The 16,188-nt window shown below is 44.6% G+C and overlaps 1 protein-coding gene across 2 annotated transcripts; it reads left to right on the top strand.

Annotated features, from left to right (window-relative positions):
* Positions 1–1,041: 1,041 nt before the first annotated feature.
* ADIPOQ (adiponectin, C1Q and collagen domain containing) lies at positions 1,042–14,086 on the top strand. 2 transcript variants are annotated; one of them, XM_012470845.2, is made up of 3 exons: positions 1,042–1,104; positions 8,461–8,682; positions 9,626–14,086. In XM_012470845.2, exons 2-3 carry the CDS (start codon positions 8,469–8,471, stop codon positions 10,144–10,146), a joined length of 735 nt encoding a protein of 244 aa, XP_012326268.1. In that variant the 5' UTR covers positions 1,042–1,104; positions 8,461–8,468; the 3' UTR covers positions 10,147–14,086. The 2 variants fall into 2 exon arrangements, with proteins under 2 accessions (XP_012326268.1, XP_012326269.1); XM_012470846.3 differs by lacking the exon at positions 1,042–1,104 and adding an exon at positions 3,304–3,320.
* Positions 14,087–16,188: the final 2,102 nt, after the last annotated feature.

The raw sequence follows: 16,188 nt of genomic DNA on the forward strand, positions 1-16,188 counted from the left end.
ACATTTTGTGTAAGTTTTCGATTATATTAGATTCAAATTACAATTCAAGGCCACAGACTTTTAAATTCAGGGCCTTTTTAACTTGCCAAGCCCCACACCACTCCCCCGCATCCCAGTTCTCAGAATTCATTCACAAGGTCTTTCCTAAATCCAGGGTCCAGGCCAGAGAGTGGAGGATGTGTTCTATTTCTTTCTTTCTTTTTTTCTTTTTTTGAGATGGAGTCTCACTCTATCATCCAGGCTGGAGTGCAATGGCGTTATCTCTGCTCACTACAACCTCCACCTCCCGGGTTCAAAGAATTCTCCTGCCTCAGCCTCCCAAGTAGCTGATACTACAGGTGTCCACCACCACACTCGGCTAATTTTGTGTGAGCATGTGTGTGTTGTGTGTGTTTGTGTGTTTTTAGTAGAGACGGGGTTTCACTTTGTTGGCCAGACGTGTCTCGAACTGCTGACCTCGTGATCCTCCTGCCTTGGCCTCCCAAAGTGCTGGGATCATAGGCGTGAGCCATGGCGCCCAGCTGGATGTGTTCTATTTCTTACCCTATTGCAGTCCCCTCTGACAGTTCTCCCTTCTGAAGCACTCACTCTCTGAACTTACACAGCCTCACACTTGGTCATGCACAATGAACAAGACTGTGATGTGATCATTCGTGTCCCTGACTTATTAGGGCACATCTGTAGGAGGGAGAGGCCTCCTGGACCACCGAGCAATTCATTTACATTAGGAAATTTCTCTCTCAGATGCAGAAAACACATCTTGTTTTCCTGCTGTGGTCTTGACCCTTGTCCCACCTTCTGTTGCTGTTGTAGGGGGCAAAATAAGGGTCAAGGCCTGAAACAGAAGTGCTGTGACTGAAGCTCCACTTGGCTTCCCAAGCCCAAGCTGGGTTGCAGCAGGCTCCCGAGGGTGGAGGCTGTGGGCAGCTGCCAGGCACATGTGTCTGCCCACTGGCCCCTGGCCCTCACTGCATTGGCCAATGGGAAAGGGCGATTGTGAGGTGGGGACTGCTTGCCCCCATGAGTACCAGGCTGTTGAGGCTGGGCCATCTCCTCCTCACTTCCATTCTGACTGCAGTCTGTGCTTCCGATCCATAGCAGAGGGTAAGAGCAATTCTATGAAGTTCCAGGCCGGGCGGGGGACGCCATGCATAGCCTCTGGCTGGCTCTCCTGTCCATAGCAGGGTGGGGGTGGATACAGGCAGACCTCTGGCCAGGGCAGCACTAGTGGAGGCAGATACGCACTAGGCTTCCTCCTCAATTCTCCCACAGCTCCAAGAGAGAAAGGGTTATTTCAGACATTCCTTCCAAGATGCCTGGAATAATCCTTTTGAATTTTGCCCAGTTCTCTCTGTGGCAGGATGCCTACTTAGAAAAAGTTAGGGTCAGTGAGGTGGGAGGTGTGTCCGTAGATGAAGTCCAATTTGATCAAGAGGGACAAGGGAATATATTGTCTTTTAGCTTGACCAGGTAGGGCGAAGGAAGAAGCTTATGTGAAGGCAGTGTGAGAAAACCAAGCTGAGCGCTGACTTCAGACCAGAATTTGGAATCCAGCTCTGCCACTTTATTCTATTCAGCAAATATTTACTGAGCAGATTCTATGGGCCAGACACTAGGTTGGGTTCATGAGATACAATGATGAGTGTGACATGACTGCTGTCTATAGATTTGGGGATATCTATAGGTATGGGGTTATCTTACAGGGTCAACAAGAGGATCTGAGGAGGCTGGGTGCAGTGGCTCACGCCTGTAATCCCAGCACTTTGGGAGGCTGAGGTGGACGGATCACCTGAGGTCAGGAGTTCCAGACCAGCCTGACCAATACGATAAAACTCCGTCTCTACTAAAAATACAAAAATTAGTCAGGCGTCATGACAGGTGCTAGTAATCCCAGCTACCCAGGAAGCTGAGGCAGGAGAATTGCCTGAAACTGGGAGGTGGAGGTTGCAGTGAGCTGAGATCTCAGCACTGCTTTCCAGTCTGGGGGACAGAGTGAGACTGTGTCAAAATAAAGAAAGAAGGTCTAATGAGATAAAATGAGAAGACCCTGGCATGTAGTGGGAACTTATGAAAAACTGTAATTAAAAAAAACATTTTCTGACAGAAGAAACTGGATCGACCTGGTTTTTGTGATGCCTAATGCCATTCACCACAGTGAGTGCTGTTTCTGAGGCATCCTGGTGGTTCTGAGCTGTAGATGCTGAAGGTCAGAGTGGGAGGGATTTGAGAGGTTAGGTCAGCTCCTCTTGTGTTTGAGGACATGGACCCCTGGTCTGGGGAAATTCTGGTTTTTGGATCAAGCCTTACAAGGGGTGACACCAGCTCACTCCTAGGGACTCTGCTAGAAGGAAGGCCAGCTCTGCCTAATTAGGTTGGGGAGATCGGGGTCCCTTTATGCTAGCAGAATATGTCCAAAGGAGCATGATGGTGTCAGCTTGGTCCAGCAAGGCCAAGGCACAAAGGGAGCCCTGCAGCTTCCTCAGCTGTCCCTGCTGCCCTTGGTCTTGAGGAGCCTTAAGGATAGACACAGACTGGCTCCTTGTCTTTTTTTTTTTTTTTTTTTTGAGATGGAGCTTCACTCTTGTTGCCCAGGCTGGAGTGGAATGGCACAATCTCGGGTCACTGCCACCTCTGCCTCCTGGGTTCAAGCAATTCTCCTGCCTCAGCCTCCCAAGTAGCTAGGATTACAGGCATGCACCACCACAACCGTCTAATTTTGTATTTTTAGTAGAGACAGGGTTGGGTTCACGAGATACAATGATGAGTGGGACATGACTGTTGTCTACAGATTTGGGGATATCTGTAGACAGAAGTCCAGAACATTGGGAACTCCATGTTGGTCAGGCTGGTCTGGAATTCCCGATCTCAGGTGATCTGCCCTCCTTGGCCTCCCAAAGTGCTGGAATTACAGGCATGAGCTACCATGCCTGGCCTTTTCTTTTCTTTTCTTTTCTTTTTTTTGAGACAGGGTCTCCCTCTGTCACCCAGGCTGGAGTGCAGTGGTGCAATCACAGCTCACTGCAGCCTCGGTTTCCTGGGCTCAAGGGGACCCTTCCGTCTTATTCTCCTGAGTAGCTGGGACTACAGGTGTGTGCCACCATGCCTGGCTAATTTTTAAATTTTTTTTTTGCAGAGACGGGGTCTCACTATGTTGGCTGGGCTGACCTCAAACTCCTGGGCTCAGCAGTCCTCCCACCTCAGCCTCCCAAAGGGCTGGGATTATATCCTTGCCCTTTTTAAGGTGGCAATAGCGACAAATTTTCTATCTACTCCTCAAGCCAGCGGACCGGTGGTCCCAGACATATGGCTAAAGTCAAGAGGTGATGTCTTTTGGAGAGTAGATGCCTTCAGTCAGGAATTTCAATCAGAAACTCCTTCATGTGGAGAGAGACTTATCCTAAAAACGTGGTGGGGGGGATGCTCTGCTTTATTAGTTCCTTGAGAATGTGTGTGTGTGTATGTGTGTGTGTGTGTGCTCATGTGGATGGGCATGTCTGTGTGTGTGGGGGGCGGTGCATATGTGTATGGATGTGTGGGTGTGGCGTGTGGGTGTGCCCGTGCCTAGGTGGAGGTGTGTGTATGGGTGTGGGAATGCAAGCGTGTGTGTGCTCACGTGGATGGGCGTGTATGTGTGTGGGGGGTGGTGCATATGTGGATGTGTGGGTGTGATGTGTGGGTGTGCCCATGCCTAGGTGGAGGTGTGCATATGGGTGTGGGTATATGTGTGTGTTAAGGGCTGAGTGAAGGCTCTCAGGCAAAGCTCCTGGGAGCTAGGCAAAGCTGAGTTGATTCTTGGTTATGCCACTTATTATTGGGTTGCACCATGTGAAACTGTCAATATTTTACATTTTGACTTTTATTTATTTATTAATTTTTTTGAGGTGGAGTTTCACTCTTGTCACCCAGGCTGGAGTGCAGTGGTGCGATCTTGGCTCACTGCAACCTCTGCCTCATGGGTTCAATGATTCTCCTGCCTTACCCTCCCAAATAGCTGGGATTACAGACACCCGCCACTACACCTGACTAATTTTTATATTTTCAGTAGAGACGGGGTTTCACCGTGTTGGCCAGGCTGGTCTCGAACTCCTGACCTCAGGTGATCTACCTACCTTGGCCTCCCGAAGTGCTGGGATTACAGGTATGAACTACTGTGTCCAGCCCATTTTGACTTTTAAAAATGGCAGTTACATGTAATTCAACCCAGTGGTTGAAGTAGCTAGCATCTTTCGCTCTCCAAGTCTTAGGGTCTCCTACACATTAGAGTCAAAAGCAGGGCTATGGGAAGATTCAGGGCTATTTCAAGATTCATTTGAAAATGCCTATGAAAATTACACTCCAAGGAACTCTTGCCAATGTCAGTGTTCTCTTGTTCCTCATCTCACATGATCCCGTTTAGCGGATTAGGAAGCTGAGTCTGAGAAGCTCCGTGTAATGTTTTCGGAGGCACTGTGATGTGATGGAAAGCTCATGGGTTTGGGAGTCAGAACAGAGTCTCTCAGGGATCATTTTCTTAATACTCAGTTTCCTCATCTCTGAAGGTGAGGTCATTTTCCTTCCTTCATGGAATTGTTGTAAGATGAAAATAAATAATGTGTAAAATCTAGCATGGGAGCTGGCTTCTCTAAGGTTCTAATAATTGCACTCCTACTTCTTCCCCTCAGCTTTCCCATTTGTAAAAGCAAAGCAGGGGTGAGGTGATTTTGGGGGCCCCTTTTGGTTCCGACATTTGAGGATTTTGTATGCTTTTATTTTTTTTAGACAAGAGTCTTGCTCTGTTGCCCAAGTTGGAATGCAGCTCACTGCAAATTCTGCCTCCCAGGTTCAAGTGATTCTCCTGTATCAGCCTCCTGAGTAGCTGGGATTACAGGCAGACATCACCACCACCAGCTATTTTTGTTGTTGTTGTTGTTGTATTTTTAGTAGAGACTGGATTTCACCATATTAGCCAGGCTGGTCTTTAACTCCTGACCTCATGTGATCCATTCATCTCAGCCTCCCAAAGTGCTGGGATTACAGGCATGAGCTACTGTGCTTGGCCAATTCTGTGTGCTTTCATGCCCTTTTCTGCTGGAGGAGTTGGCACCAGGTCTGGTGACCTCTTTCCCCCATACAGCTCTGCCTCCTGCCAGTCCCAGAGGGGACCCTGTCCCTGCATTTCACGGGATTCTGCTGTTGCAACTGAAATTCCAGTAGGTCAAAGTGAAATTTCTCATACATTTTAACATGAAGATAAATGATCACACTATGGCCCTGTAGGGTCCCAAGAACAGCATGGTCCTCCGCTTATACAATTTTAAAAGCAAACAAATCCATGCAAGTGCGAGGTTTGCCAGGAAAGCCAGTGCAGGACAAAGCCAGTACAGCGAATTGGACTTCAAATTGCACCTCTGCCGTCTTTTACTTGTTATCTTTGGGCAGAAATTACTGAACGTGTTTGGTCCTTGGATTTCTTCTATAGGAATTGAGTCTTACCTCCCAGAGTTGTGTGGTCAAATTGAGGTTAAAGGGATGATGGCAGCTGGTGCAGTGGCTCATGTCTGTAATCCCAGCACTTTGGGATGCCGAGGCGGGCAGATCACCTGAGGTCAGGAGTTCAAAACCAGCCTGACCAATATGGTGAAATCCCGTCTCTACTAAAAATACAAAAATTAGCTGGGTGTGGTGGAGAGCGCCTGTAGTTCCAGCTACTCGGGAGGCTGAGATGGGAGAATTGCTTGAACCTGGAAGGCAGAGGTTGCAGTGAGCCGAGATCGTGCCTCTATACTCCAGCCTGGGTGACAGAGTGAGACTCCATCTTGACAATAACAACAGCGATAACAAAGGGATGATGGCTATATAGCAGTGGTCCATACACATCTGCTTGCTTCCGTTCTCTTCACTTATGTGTGGAGCACTTTATAAGTTTATAAAATACTTCTTCATACTTTCTGTCAATTGGCTTTCACAGTGATATCGTGAAGGAAGGAAGGAAGGAAGGAGAGAGTGTAACGAAGTGTAACAATGGCTATATCTAAAACACACAGGTATTTTTAGATGTTTGTCATTTTATATACATGACCCCAACTTCAGAGATGAGGAAACTGAGACTGTGTTCTGACTCCCAAACCTGTGAGCCTTCCATCACATCACAGTGCCTCCGGAAGTGTTACGTGGAGCTTCTCAGACTCAGCTTCCTAATCTGCTAAATGGGATCATGTGAGATGAGAAACACGAGAACACTGACATTGGTGACGGTTCCTCAGAGTTTAATTTTCATAGGCATCTTCAAAACTTGTTTCGCTGTATCTTCCCATAGCCCCGCTTTTGACTCTAACATGTAGGAGAACCTGAGACTTGGAGAGGGCAAGATGCTAGCGATAGAGCAAGACTCCATCTCCAAATAAATAAAACATAAAATAAAAGCAGAACACGAATTATTTTGAAATAATTTTTTTAAATTAGGTACATCTGCACTGATCTTCAGTTGTTATTAATTGCTGATTTTCCATCCAGAGTTAAGTTAGAATGCAACCTTCTTTTTCAACTTTTTCAATCAGAATCCATACTTAGTCTCAGAAATTTCTGAGGCTCCTGTGCTTATTCCCGCTCTTGTATTTTCAGCACTTCTACCCCATGCCACTGTCATGGAGCCCAGACTGATTGCTCCTATTTGTGGAGAAATCTGTCCATAATACTGAAGTGTTGGGGACAAAGTGTTCTCTCAGGGTAGGAGAAAGGGATCTTTGTTTTTAACAAAGAGGGAGGAACCAGAAAACTCCAGAGACCTCTGACTTTGCCCTCTCTCCAAGGTTTGTGTAAACCCCCACTCACCCTTTATCTTTGCGGCCTTCCTTAGCTGCCTCCACCAGTTCACGTATTCTGGATTCTCTCCTCCTGTTCCCCAGTGGAAAAGGACAGAGCCTCACAGATTCTTCCCATTTTAGGAGAAAGACATGCTTGGAGCTCAAAGTTCTTCTCAGGAGTTTTATTGCTTAAGCCACAATAAGAAAGGGCGGAGGTGACAAGCAGTGAGAAAGTTTAAAGATGCGTGAAAACTTTAATGTCTCAGAACAAGAATTCTCCTTAAATACAAAAGGGGCTTTGCTGGTCTCTCCTTGGCTTCTCAAGCAGCTCACCTCTTTTTTCTTATCTTGAGGCTAATCAAGCCTAAGCTGTTTCTCATTTTATTTCCAGCAGCTATTGAGAACACTCTCCTGAACTCTTCAAATTCAGTAGAGGGCGACAAATGTACGTAAATGATAGGAGTGGGTCTTAAAGACCCGTGACACCTGCGGGGCAGCGCCTCAGCCTGATTGCACCTGTTTCTGCTGCTGTTTCGGTCTCGCTTCTCCTCTGTCTGCCATTTCATTCTCAATTGTTGCTTTACTTATAAGATCACATTAGAGCCTGATATTTGATAAATGATGCATCAGATCTACAGCGAGAGAAAAGATTAACGCAATTAAAGATGTCGTAACAGGTAGTCTTCAAGTGGGGATAAATCCTTTGAGTACCTTAGGTCACACTTACATCAAAACAAAAAATCAGTTACATTACAGAGTGAAATTTTAACTATACCAAACAATAGAAAAAAAAAACAGGAGAAAATGGAATACTTACCAAATCTTAGCATGAATAAGAACTGTTTGACATTTAGAGGCAAGGGTCAGGGATGGTGGCTCATGCCTTTAATCCCAACACTTTGGGAGGCCGAGGTGGGCGGTCACCTGAGGTCAGGAGTTTGAGACTAGCCTGGGCAACATCCGAACTGGGTTCTAAAGGCTGAGTGGAGATTAGACAGGGGAGGAGGGGCAGCTAAAGGTGGCCCAGGCAAACAAAGGGTCAGTGGATGTCTTCATGGGACAATGTGTCTCTCGTTACCTGTTTAACTCAAGGTGAGGCTGCCTGTGAATGTGTATATGTGTGCGTGCGTGCGTGCAAGTGTAATATACCAAATGGTCAAACATGTGCCCAGGAGAGGGGTAAAGGAAGACAAAGAATAGGAAAGTAAGAAGGAGGAATAGACACAGAAAATGAGAGAGAAGGAGGGAAAGGAAAAGAAGAAAGGAGCCGGGGAGAGAAGCTGGTTAGCTTTGAATGGAGCAATCTGGGTCATCATTCTTGGGAAACTCAAGGATGGATTCTTGGCAATTTGACTCTTGGAGCTTTCCCTGTGCCTGGTCCTGTGCTCAGATATGGAAAAATTAGAGGAGTGTCATCCATTCAATCACTGAATTCATAATCCTGGTGAGGAAAGGAGACCACACAGGGAATAATGGGAAGTATTACAAATTTCGGGGCAGAAAGAGATCAAGGTGGGCTGCAATATTCAGAAAAGCCTTCCTGGAAGAGTTAAATGCTGAGGAAGCAGTTCGTAGAGGTGGACTTTGGTGAGATGGATGGAGTCCTGTGTAGGTGCCAACTGGGTGTGCTGTGTGGGGTCTGTCTCTCCATGACTGACAGTGCACATGTGAATTCCAGAGCTCAGGATGCTGTTGCTGGGAGCTGTTCTACTGCTATTAGCTTTGCCCATTCGTGGCCAGGATACCATAGCTGAAGAGCCCGGAGTCCTGCTTCCTCCGCCCAAGGGGGCCTGCACAGGTTGGATGGCAGGCATCCCAGGGCATCCAGGCCATAATGGGACCCCAGGCCGTGATGGCAGAGATGGCACCCCTGGCGAGAAGGGTGAGAAAGGAGATCCAGGTAAGAATGTTTTTGTCCTCTTTTACCACAGACCTCCTGGACTGATATAAACTATATAAAGGCATTCATTATTAACTAAGGCCTAGACACAGGGAGGAAGTAAAGCTTTTTTTATGTAAACCATAAGCAACCTGAAGTAGATTTTGGGTTGGTCTTCCAAGGACAAGAATGGGCAGTGCCTCTATAACCAAGACTTTGACTTTGCTGCATCTGCATCTTCCTTCACCATCCCCTTTCCCATCTTCACCCTCATCCCTATTCCAAATACGTTCACATTCTGGTTCCTCTTTCTGTCTACTTAATTTCCATTCCATCCAGTGGCATTCAACCACACTCACTGCATGCCCCCTCAAGGGCACAGTCCGGCCTTTGGGAAACTCTTGATCTAGTTAAGATATCTTGATCTAGTTAAGATGTCTTGATCTAGTTAAGATGTACAAGGCTCTGTTGGTGGTTACTACAAAAAAGTCTACTCTAAAAATGTCACAACTGAATGTGAACAAGTACTCAAAGTATAGAGCATCGAGAAAGTGTGCTCACTGATGACCTGGATGAAGAATAAAAGCTTCAAGGAGGAGGCAGAGCTTCAGCTAGGCCTTGAACGATGGGCAGGCAGAATAGAGGAGGAGAGACATCCTAGATGAAGGGGATAGAGTTGCAAAACCAAGGTTCATAGTGCCAGCACATAAAGGGCTGGCCGGGTGGAGGGTCTATGAGAGAGTCCTGTAGGAGATAAAGATGGAGATGAATTTATGGGAGCCTGCCTGTCTGTGGGAGATGTAGTAGGAGGAATATCTCTCCCCTTTTGGGAGCTCTTATTGATTTCTTGCTCTGTAAGTCAAGCAGGTTGTGAGTAGGAGTCACAGGGACGGTACTTTAGGCTGTAACCAACCTAGGCAGGAGTTCTGTTCTCTGTGGTCACTGAGGTCTTCTTATTCCTTAGGTCTTATTGGTGCTAAGGGAGACACTGGTGAAACTGGTGTAACTGGGGCCGAAGGTCCTCGAGGCTTTCCGGGAATGCAAGGCAGAAAAGGAGAACCTGGAGAAAGTGCATATGTATACCGCTCAGCATTCAGTGTGGGATTGGAGACCCGGGTTACTGTCCCCAATGTGCCCATTCGCTTTACCAAGATCTTCTACAATCTGCAAAGCCACTATGATGGCTCCACTGGTAAGTTCCACTGCAACATTCCTGGGCTGTACTACTTCTCCTACCACATCACAGTCTATATGAAGGATGTGAAGGTCAGCCTCTTCAAGAAGGACAAAGCTATGCTCTTCACCTATGACCAGTACCAGGACAAGAACGTGGACCAGGCCTCTGGCTCGGTACTCCTGCATCTGGAGGTGGGTGACCAAGTCTGGCTCCAGGTGTATGGGGAAGGAGAGCATAATGGACTCTATGCTGATAATGTCAATGACTCCACCTTCACAGGCTTTCTTCTCTACCATGACACCAACTGATACCACTAACTCAGAGCCTCCACCAGGCCAAACAGCCCCAAAGTCAATTAAAGGCTTTCAGTACAGTTAGGAGATTGATTATTATTTAGTCGAAGGCATTTGAATATTATTCATTCATTTACTCATTCATTTGTTCATTCATTCATTGAGTAACTTAAAAAAAATCATATGCTATGTTCCCAGTCCTGGAGAGCTTCACAAACACGACCAGATAACTGATGAGAAAGAAGTAGTTCACAATGCTGTTTTCTGCCCACTGTCTCTCCCGATGCTCACGTCAATTCCGTAAGGCACAGGGAACAAGCATTCTCCTGTTTTTACAGATTGAGTTGAGGCTGAGAGAGTTAAGTGAATGTCTAAGGTCGCACAAGTATTAAGTGACAGTGCTAGAAATCAAACCCAGAGCTGTGGACTTTGCTCACTAGACTGTGCCCTGTTGTAGAAGTACATGGTCTCTGGAGTGTTGGCAGCTGCCTGTTGCCCACCTCACCTGAGAGCCATTGAATTTGCCTTCCTCATGAATTGAAACATTCCCCCCAGCAGAGCTCCCTCAGAGAAAGTGGTTCTGTGATGAAGTCTTGTCCCAGGACTGCTACTCAATGGCCCCTGTGCTAGTCTACTTCCTCTTACCTATGTCCCTTCTCATGCTCTTCCCTCCAGCTGGGAAAGCCAACTGCATCTCAGCGTGCTGAACTCCTCCTTGCTCCTCAAGACCACCTGGCCAGGAGCTTCTCTGATATGATATCTTACTTTTTTTTTTTTTTTTTGAGACAGAGTCTCACTTTGTCACCCAGGCTGGAGTACAGTGATGCAATCTCTGTTCACTGCAATCTCCTTCTTCCGGGTCCAAGCAATTCTTGTGCCTCAGCCTCCTGAGTAGCTGGGACTACAGGCACACACCACCATACCTGGCTAATTTTTGTATTTTTAGTAGAAATGGGGTTTCACCATTTTGGCCAGGCTGGTCTCAAACTCCTGGCCTCAGGTGATCCGCCCGCCTCAGCCTCCCAAAGTGCTGGGATTACAGGCGTGAGCCACCATGCCCAGCCAATATTACTTTTTTTTTTTGCCATGATGAGAGTCCTGGGTATTAGAAACACCTCCAACCAGGCTAGAGGCAACTACCCAGTAACAAATGTGCTTCCTTCACCTCTGAATCCCTTGCAGATCCTTGATAAATGCCTCATGAAGACCAATCTTTTGAATCCCGTATCTACCCAGAATTAACTCCAGTTCAGTCTCTGTGTGTAACCAGTTTTTATCCACAGAAACATTTTCATTTTAGGAAATCCCTAGTTTTTTTTTTTGAGATGGAGTCTCGCTCTGTCGCCCAGGCTGGAGTGCAGTGGCAGTGGCGCAATCTCAGCTCACTGCAACCTCCGCTTCCCTGGTTCAAGTGATTCTCCTGTCTCAGACTCCCGAGCAGCTGGGATTACAGGTGGATGCTACCATGCCCAGCTAATTGGAAATTCCTAGTTTTAAGTATCCAATGCTTATTCAGCTGGATAATATGAATCTTTTCCGCTGAGGTTAGGGATGATTGTGCTTTTCCGAACACTTAAAGAATTTTCCATCAAGAAGGTAGCTTGAGCCTGAAATGCAAAGCCCATTGAGGAATTTTGAAGTCATTCTTTCCTTGAGTGCCAGCAGGGTCAGGGAAGACTGGGCCTGCTGAATTTATTCTTGTTCTTTAAGAATTACAGGTTGAGGTAGTTGATGGTGGTAAACATTCTCTCAGGAGACAATAACTCCAGTGATGCTCTTCAAAGATTTTAGCAAAAACAGAGTTAATAGCATTCTCTATCAATATATAAATAAAAAACCTATTGTTTTGCTTACAGTTTTAAATTCTGAATAATTCTCTCTTACATGTGTATTGCTAATTATTAAGGTATTATCTTTTCCCCATGTAAAGTTTTGTCTTTTAAAGTGTTTGCATATTATTTTCTACAAGTAAAGATACTATCCAGGCTGGGCACGGTGGCTCACGCCTATAATCCCAGCACTTTGGGAGGTCAAGGTGGGCAGATCACCTGAGGTCGGGAGTTCGAAACCAGCCTGGCCAACATGGTGAAACCTCGTCTCTACTAAAAACACAAAATTAGCCGAGCATGGTGGTGCATGCCTGTAGTCTTGGCTACTCAGGAGGCTGAGGCGGGAGAATCACTTGAATCCAAGAGGTTGCAGTGAGCTGAGATTGCGCCATTGCACTCCAGCTTGGGCAAAAGAGTGAAACTTCATCTCAAAAAAAAAAAAAAAAAAGATACTATCCAGTATTAAACATAAAAACACTTGCTGCACATCACTTTTGTTTTTATTTTTGGAGAAAGATAGATATGAGGTTTAGAGAGGATGAAGAGGTGAGAGTAAACCTTGTGTTAGTCAGGACTCTATGTTGTAAATGTCATTCACAACAGAAAACACAAACTATTATGCAAACTATTGTAAGCAAGAAAAAAAAAAGGAAAAGTGGAAAAATCTATTCCTTTGCATAACAGAAATTACCAGAGCTGCCTGTCTTTAGATAAGGCTTGAACCGAGGGCTCAAAACAATCAAGACCCTTTTCTGTATGTCCTTCTACTCTGCCTTCCACATGTAGTCTTTACCCTCAGTCTTTACACAGTATAGTTCTAAGCTTTTCCTCATGATATCAAAAAGACCATCTGGCTAAATGAACATCATGTTTTCTGGTGGTGCCCAAAGAGGAGAGAGGAATCTCCCTTTCCCAGATGCCCCAGCAAGTATAACCTTGGATCTCATTGGCTCTGGCTAAGTTGTGTGCCTGTCTCTGACCAATCACTGGAGTCAGGAGGATGAAATACTCATATTGGCTTAATTGTGGCTTAAGCTATGGGTATTTAGAGGATTTTTTTTTTTTTTTTTTTCTTTTTTTTTTTGAGACGGAGTTTCGCTCTTGATACCCAGGCTGGAGTGCAATGGCGCGATCTCGGCTCACCGCAACCTCCGCCTCCTGGGTCCAGGCAATTCTCCTGCCTCAGCCTCCTGAGTAGCTGGGATTACAGACACGCGCCACCATGCCCAGCTAATTTTTTGTATTAGTAGAGACGGGGTTTCACCATGTCGACCAGGATGGTCTCGATCTCTTGACCTCGTGATCCACCCGCCTCGGCCTCCCAAAGTGCTGGGATTACAGAGGATTTTTTTTTTTTAAGCAAAATTGGGACACTGTTACCAGAAGTGAGAGAATGGATGATAGATGCAAAGTGATACCTGTCCACAACAAACTCTTAATGCTGTGTTTGAGCTTCCTTGAATTTCCCAGAGAGACATTGCTGGAAAATTCCTTTTGATTTTCCCTAAAATTTCAACAAGTATCTAATGTTTGGCCATGCTTACAGTCTCACATCTGGTTGGGGTGGGCTCCTCACAGAACACGCTTTCACAGTTACCCTAAACTCTCTGGGGCGGGGTTATTCCTTTGTGGAACCAGAGGCACAGAGAGTCAGCTGAGGCCAAAACAGGCCTGGGAGAAACTGAGGTCAAGATTTCATCAGGATTAATGGTCCTGTGATGCTTTCAAGTATAATTGCAGATTTGTCCAATTCACTTTAGTTCTGTCAGCTTTTGCTTCATGCATTTTAGAGCTCTGTTGTTAGATACATACACATTTAGTATTATGTCTTCTTGGTGCATTTACTCTCTTATCATTACGTAATGTACTTTTTTATCTCTGATAATTTTCTGTGTTCTGAAGTCTACTTTGTCTAAAAATAAGATAGGTACTCAAGTTTCTTTTGACTAGTGTTTTCATGCTTTACCTTTTTCTATCATGTTACTTTAAATATATCTATATTATTGCATTTAAAACGTGTTTCTTACGGACTACATGTAGTTGGGTCTTATTTTTATCCAGTCTGAAAATATCTGTATTTAATTGGTGTTTAGACAATTTATATTTAATAAAATTGTTGAATTTGAGATGGATGATCATTTTGTTTTCTGTTCACTACTTCTGTTTTATTCTCTTTCTGAGATTCTTTTGGAACATTTAAATCTTTCTCCTCTTTTTTTTTTTTTTTGAGACAGAGTTTTGCCCTTGTTGCCCAGGCTGGGGTGTAATGGCATGATCTCGGCTCACTGCAGTCCCTGCCTCCCGGGTTCAAGCGATTCTCCTGCCTCAGGCTCCATAGTTGCCTGGGCAACAAGAGCAAAACTCTTGTCTCAAAAAAAAAATTAACGATGCCTGGTTAATTTTTTTTTTTTTTTGTATTTTTAGTAGAGAAGGGGTTTCACCATGTTGGTTAGGCTGGTTTCAAACTCCTGACCTTCAGTGATCTGCCCACTTCAGCCTCCCAAAGTGCTGGGATTACAGGTGTGATCCACTGTGCTCGACCTATTTAAATATTTCATAATATTTTATCTTAATTTACTTATTGCGTTTTTGGCTATGTCTCTTTGTGGTATTTTTTTAGTGGTTGCTTGAGGGATTACAACGTACTTAACTTTTCACAGTATACATAGAGTTAATATTTTGCCAGTTCCAGTAAACCACAAAAGGCTTATGATCATATTAGTTCCTCTATTTCCCTTTATGTTATAGTTGTCATATATGTTACAGCTATATACATTGGAACATTATAGGCAATGTTATGATTTTTGCATTCAACAGTCATATATATATTTAAAATAATTTAAGAGGAGAAAAATACTTCATTCAGATATTTATTATTTCTTTTGTTCTTTATTAATTCTTAATGTTCTGTGTTTCTCTCTGGTGTAATTTCTCCTCAACCTAAAAAACTTTATTTAGCATTTATTTTAGAGCAAGTTTATTGATGAAGAATTCTCTTAGTTTTTCTTCATCTGAGAATGACTTCATTTTTTTTTGCATTCCTGAAATATATTTTTGCAGGATATAGAATTCTGAGTTGATATTCTTTCCTCCAGTGATTTATTTTATTTAGTTTAATTTTTCAGCACTTTAAAGTTGTTTTTGTCTTCTGGGGCCCATGGTGTGTATATATATATTTCCCCCTTCATCTCAAAGGCTCTATGGTTTCAGATGAGAAATCTGTAGTTATAGTTTTCCCTCATGTGTAATTTATCATTTTTTCTTCCCGCTGCTTTCAAGATGCTTTCTTTACCTCTGTTTTTCAATAGTTTGATTATGATGTGTCTGGGTGTTTTCAAGTTTCACCTATTTTAGGGTTTATTAAGATTCTTGAATCTATAAATATAGCTCTTTCAGAAAATTTAGAATGTTTGCTGCAGAAGTTTTTTATTTTTATTTTTGAGATGGAGGTGTTGCTATATTGCCCAGGCTGGTGTCAAACCTCTGGGCTCAACTAATCTTCCTGCCTTGGCCTCCCAAAGTGCTGGGATTGTAGGTCTGAGCCGCTGGATTTTCTGGCCCCCAGAACTGTGAGCCAATAAATTTCTGTTCTGTATAAATTACCCAGTCTGTGGTATTCTTCTACAGCAGCACAAAATGGGCTAAGATACTGGGCTGGCCAGATTCCTTCAGGAATATGAATTAGGATGGATGTAAAACATGCAGATTCTGGATTCATGGGTCCTTCTGCCCTGCAGTATAGAACAAGAAGAGGCCCAGCTGTGAGAAAGGAGAGGCTTTGAGAGAGACAGAGTTGAAAGTCAGACAGAGAGAAAGAGAAACAGAGAGAGAGAGAGAGAGAGAATGAGAAAGAGAGAGAGAGATCTTGGATGCCTTCTAGTTTTCGGTTCAGTCCTTCCTGAGCTTTAACTGTATGTATCCCCATGCATGGGTGCCGTAAGACACCAGTTCCTAGATTTTTATGCCATCTCCCCTTTTAACTTACATTAGCTTGAATTTATTTCTTTTATTTACATCTAAAAAGTACACAGGGGGCTGAGCTCAGTGGCCCACGCCTGTAGTACCAGCACTTTGGGAGGCTGAGGCGGGCAGATCATTTGAGGTCAGGAGTTTGAGACCAGCCTGGACAACATGGTGAAACCCCATCTCTACTAAAAATACAAAAAGTAGCTGTAATTTCAGCTACTTGAGAGCTTGAGGCAGGAGAATCACTTGAATCTGGGAGACA

Source organism: Aotus nancymaae, unplaced genomic scaffold (assembly GCF_030222135.1).
Source record: "Aotus nancymaae isolate 86718 unplaced genomic scaffold, 86718_ANA_hifiasm-v0.15.2.pri h1tg000067l, whole genome shotgun sequence".
Lineage (NCBI taxonomy): Eukaryota > Metazoa > Chordata > Mammalia > Primates > Aotidae > Aotus > Aotus nancymaae.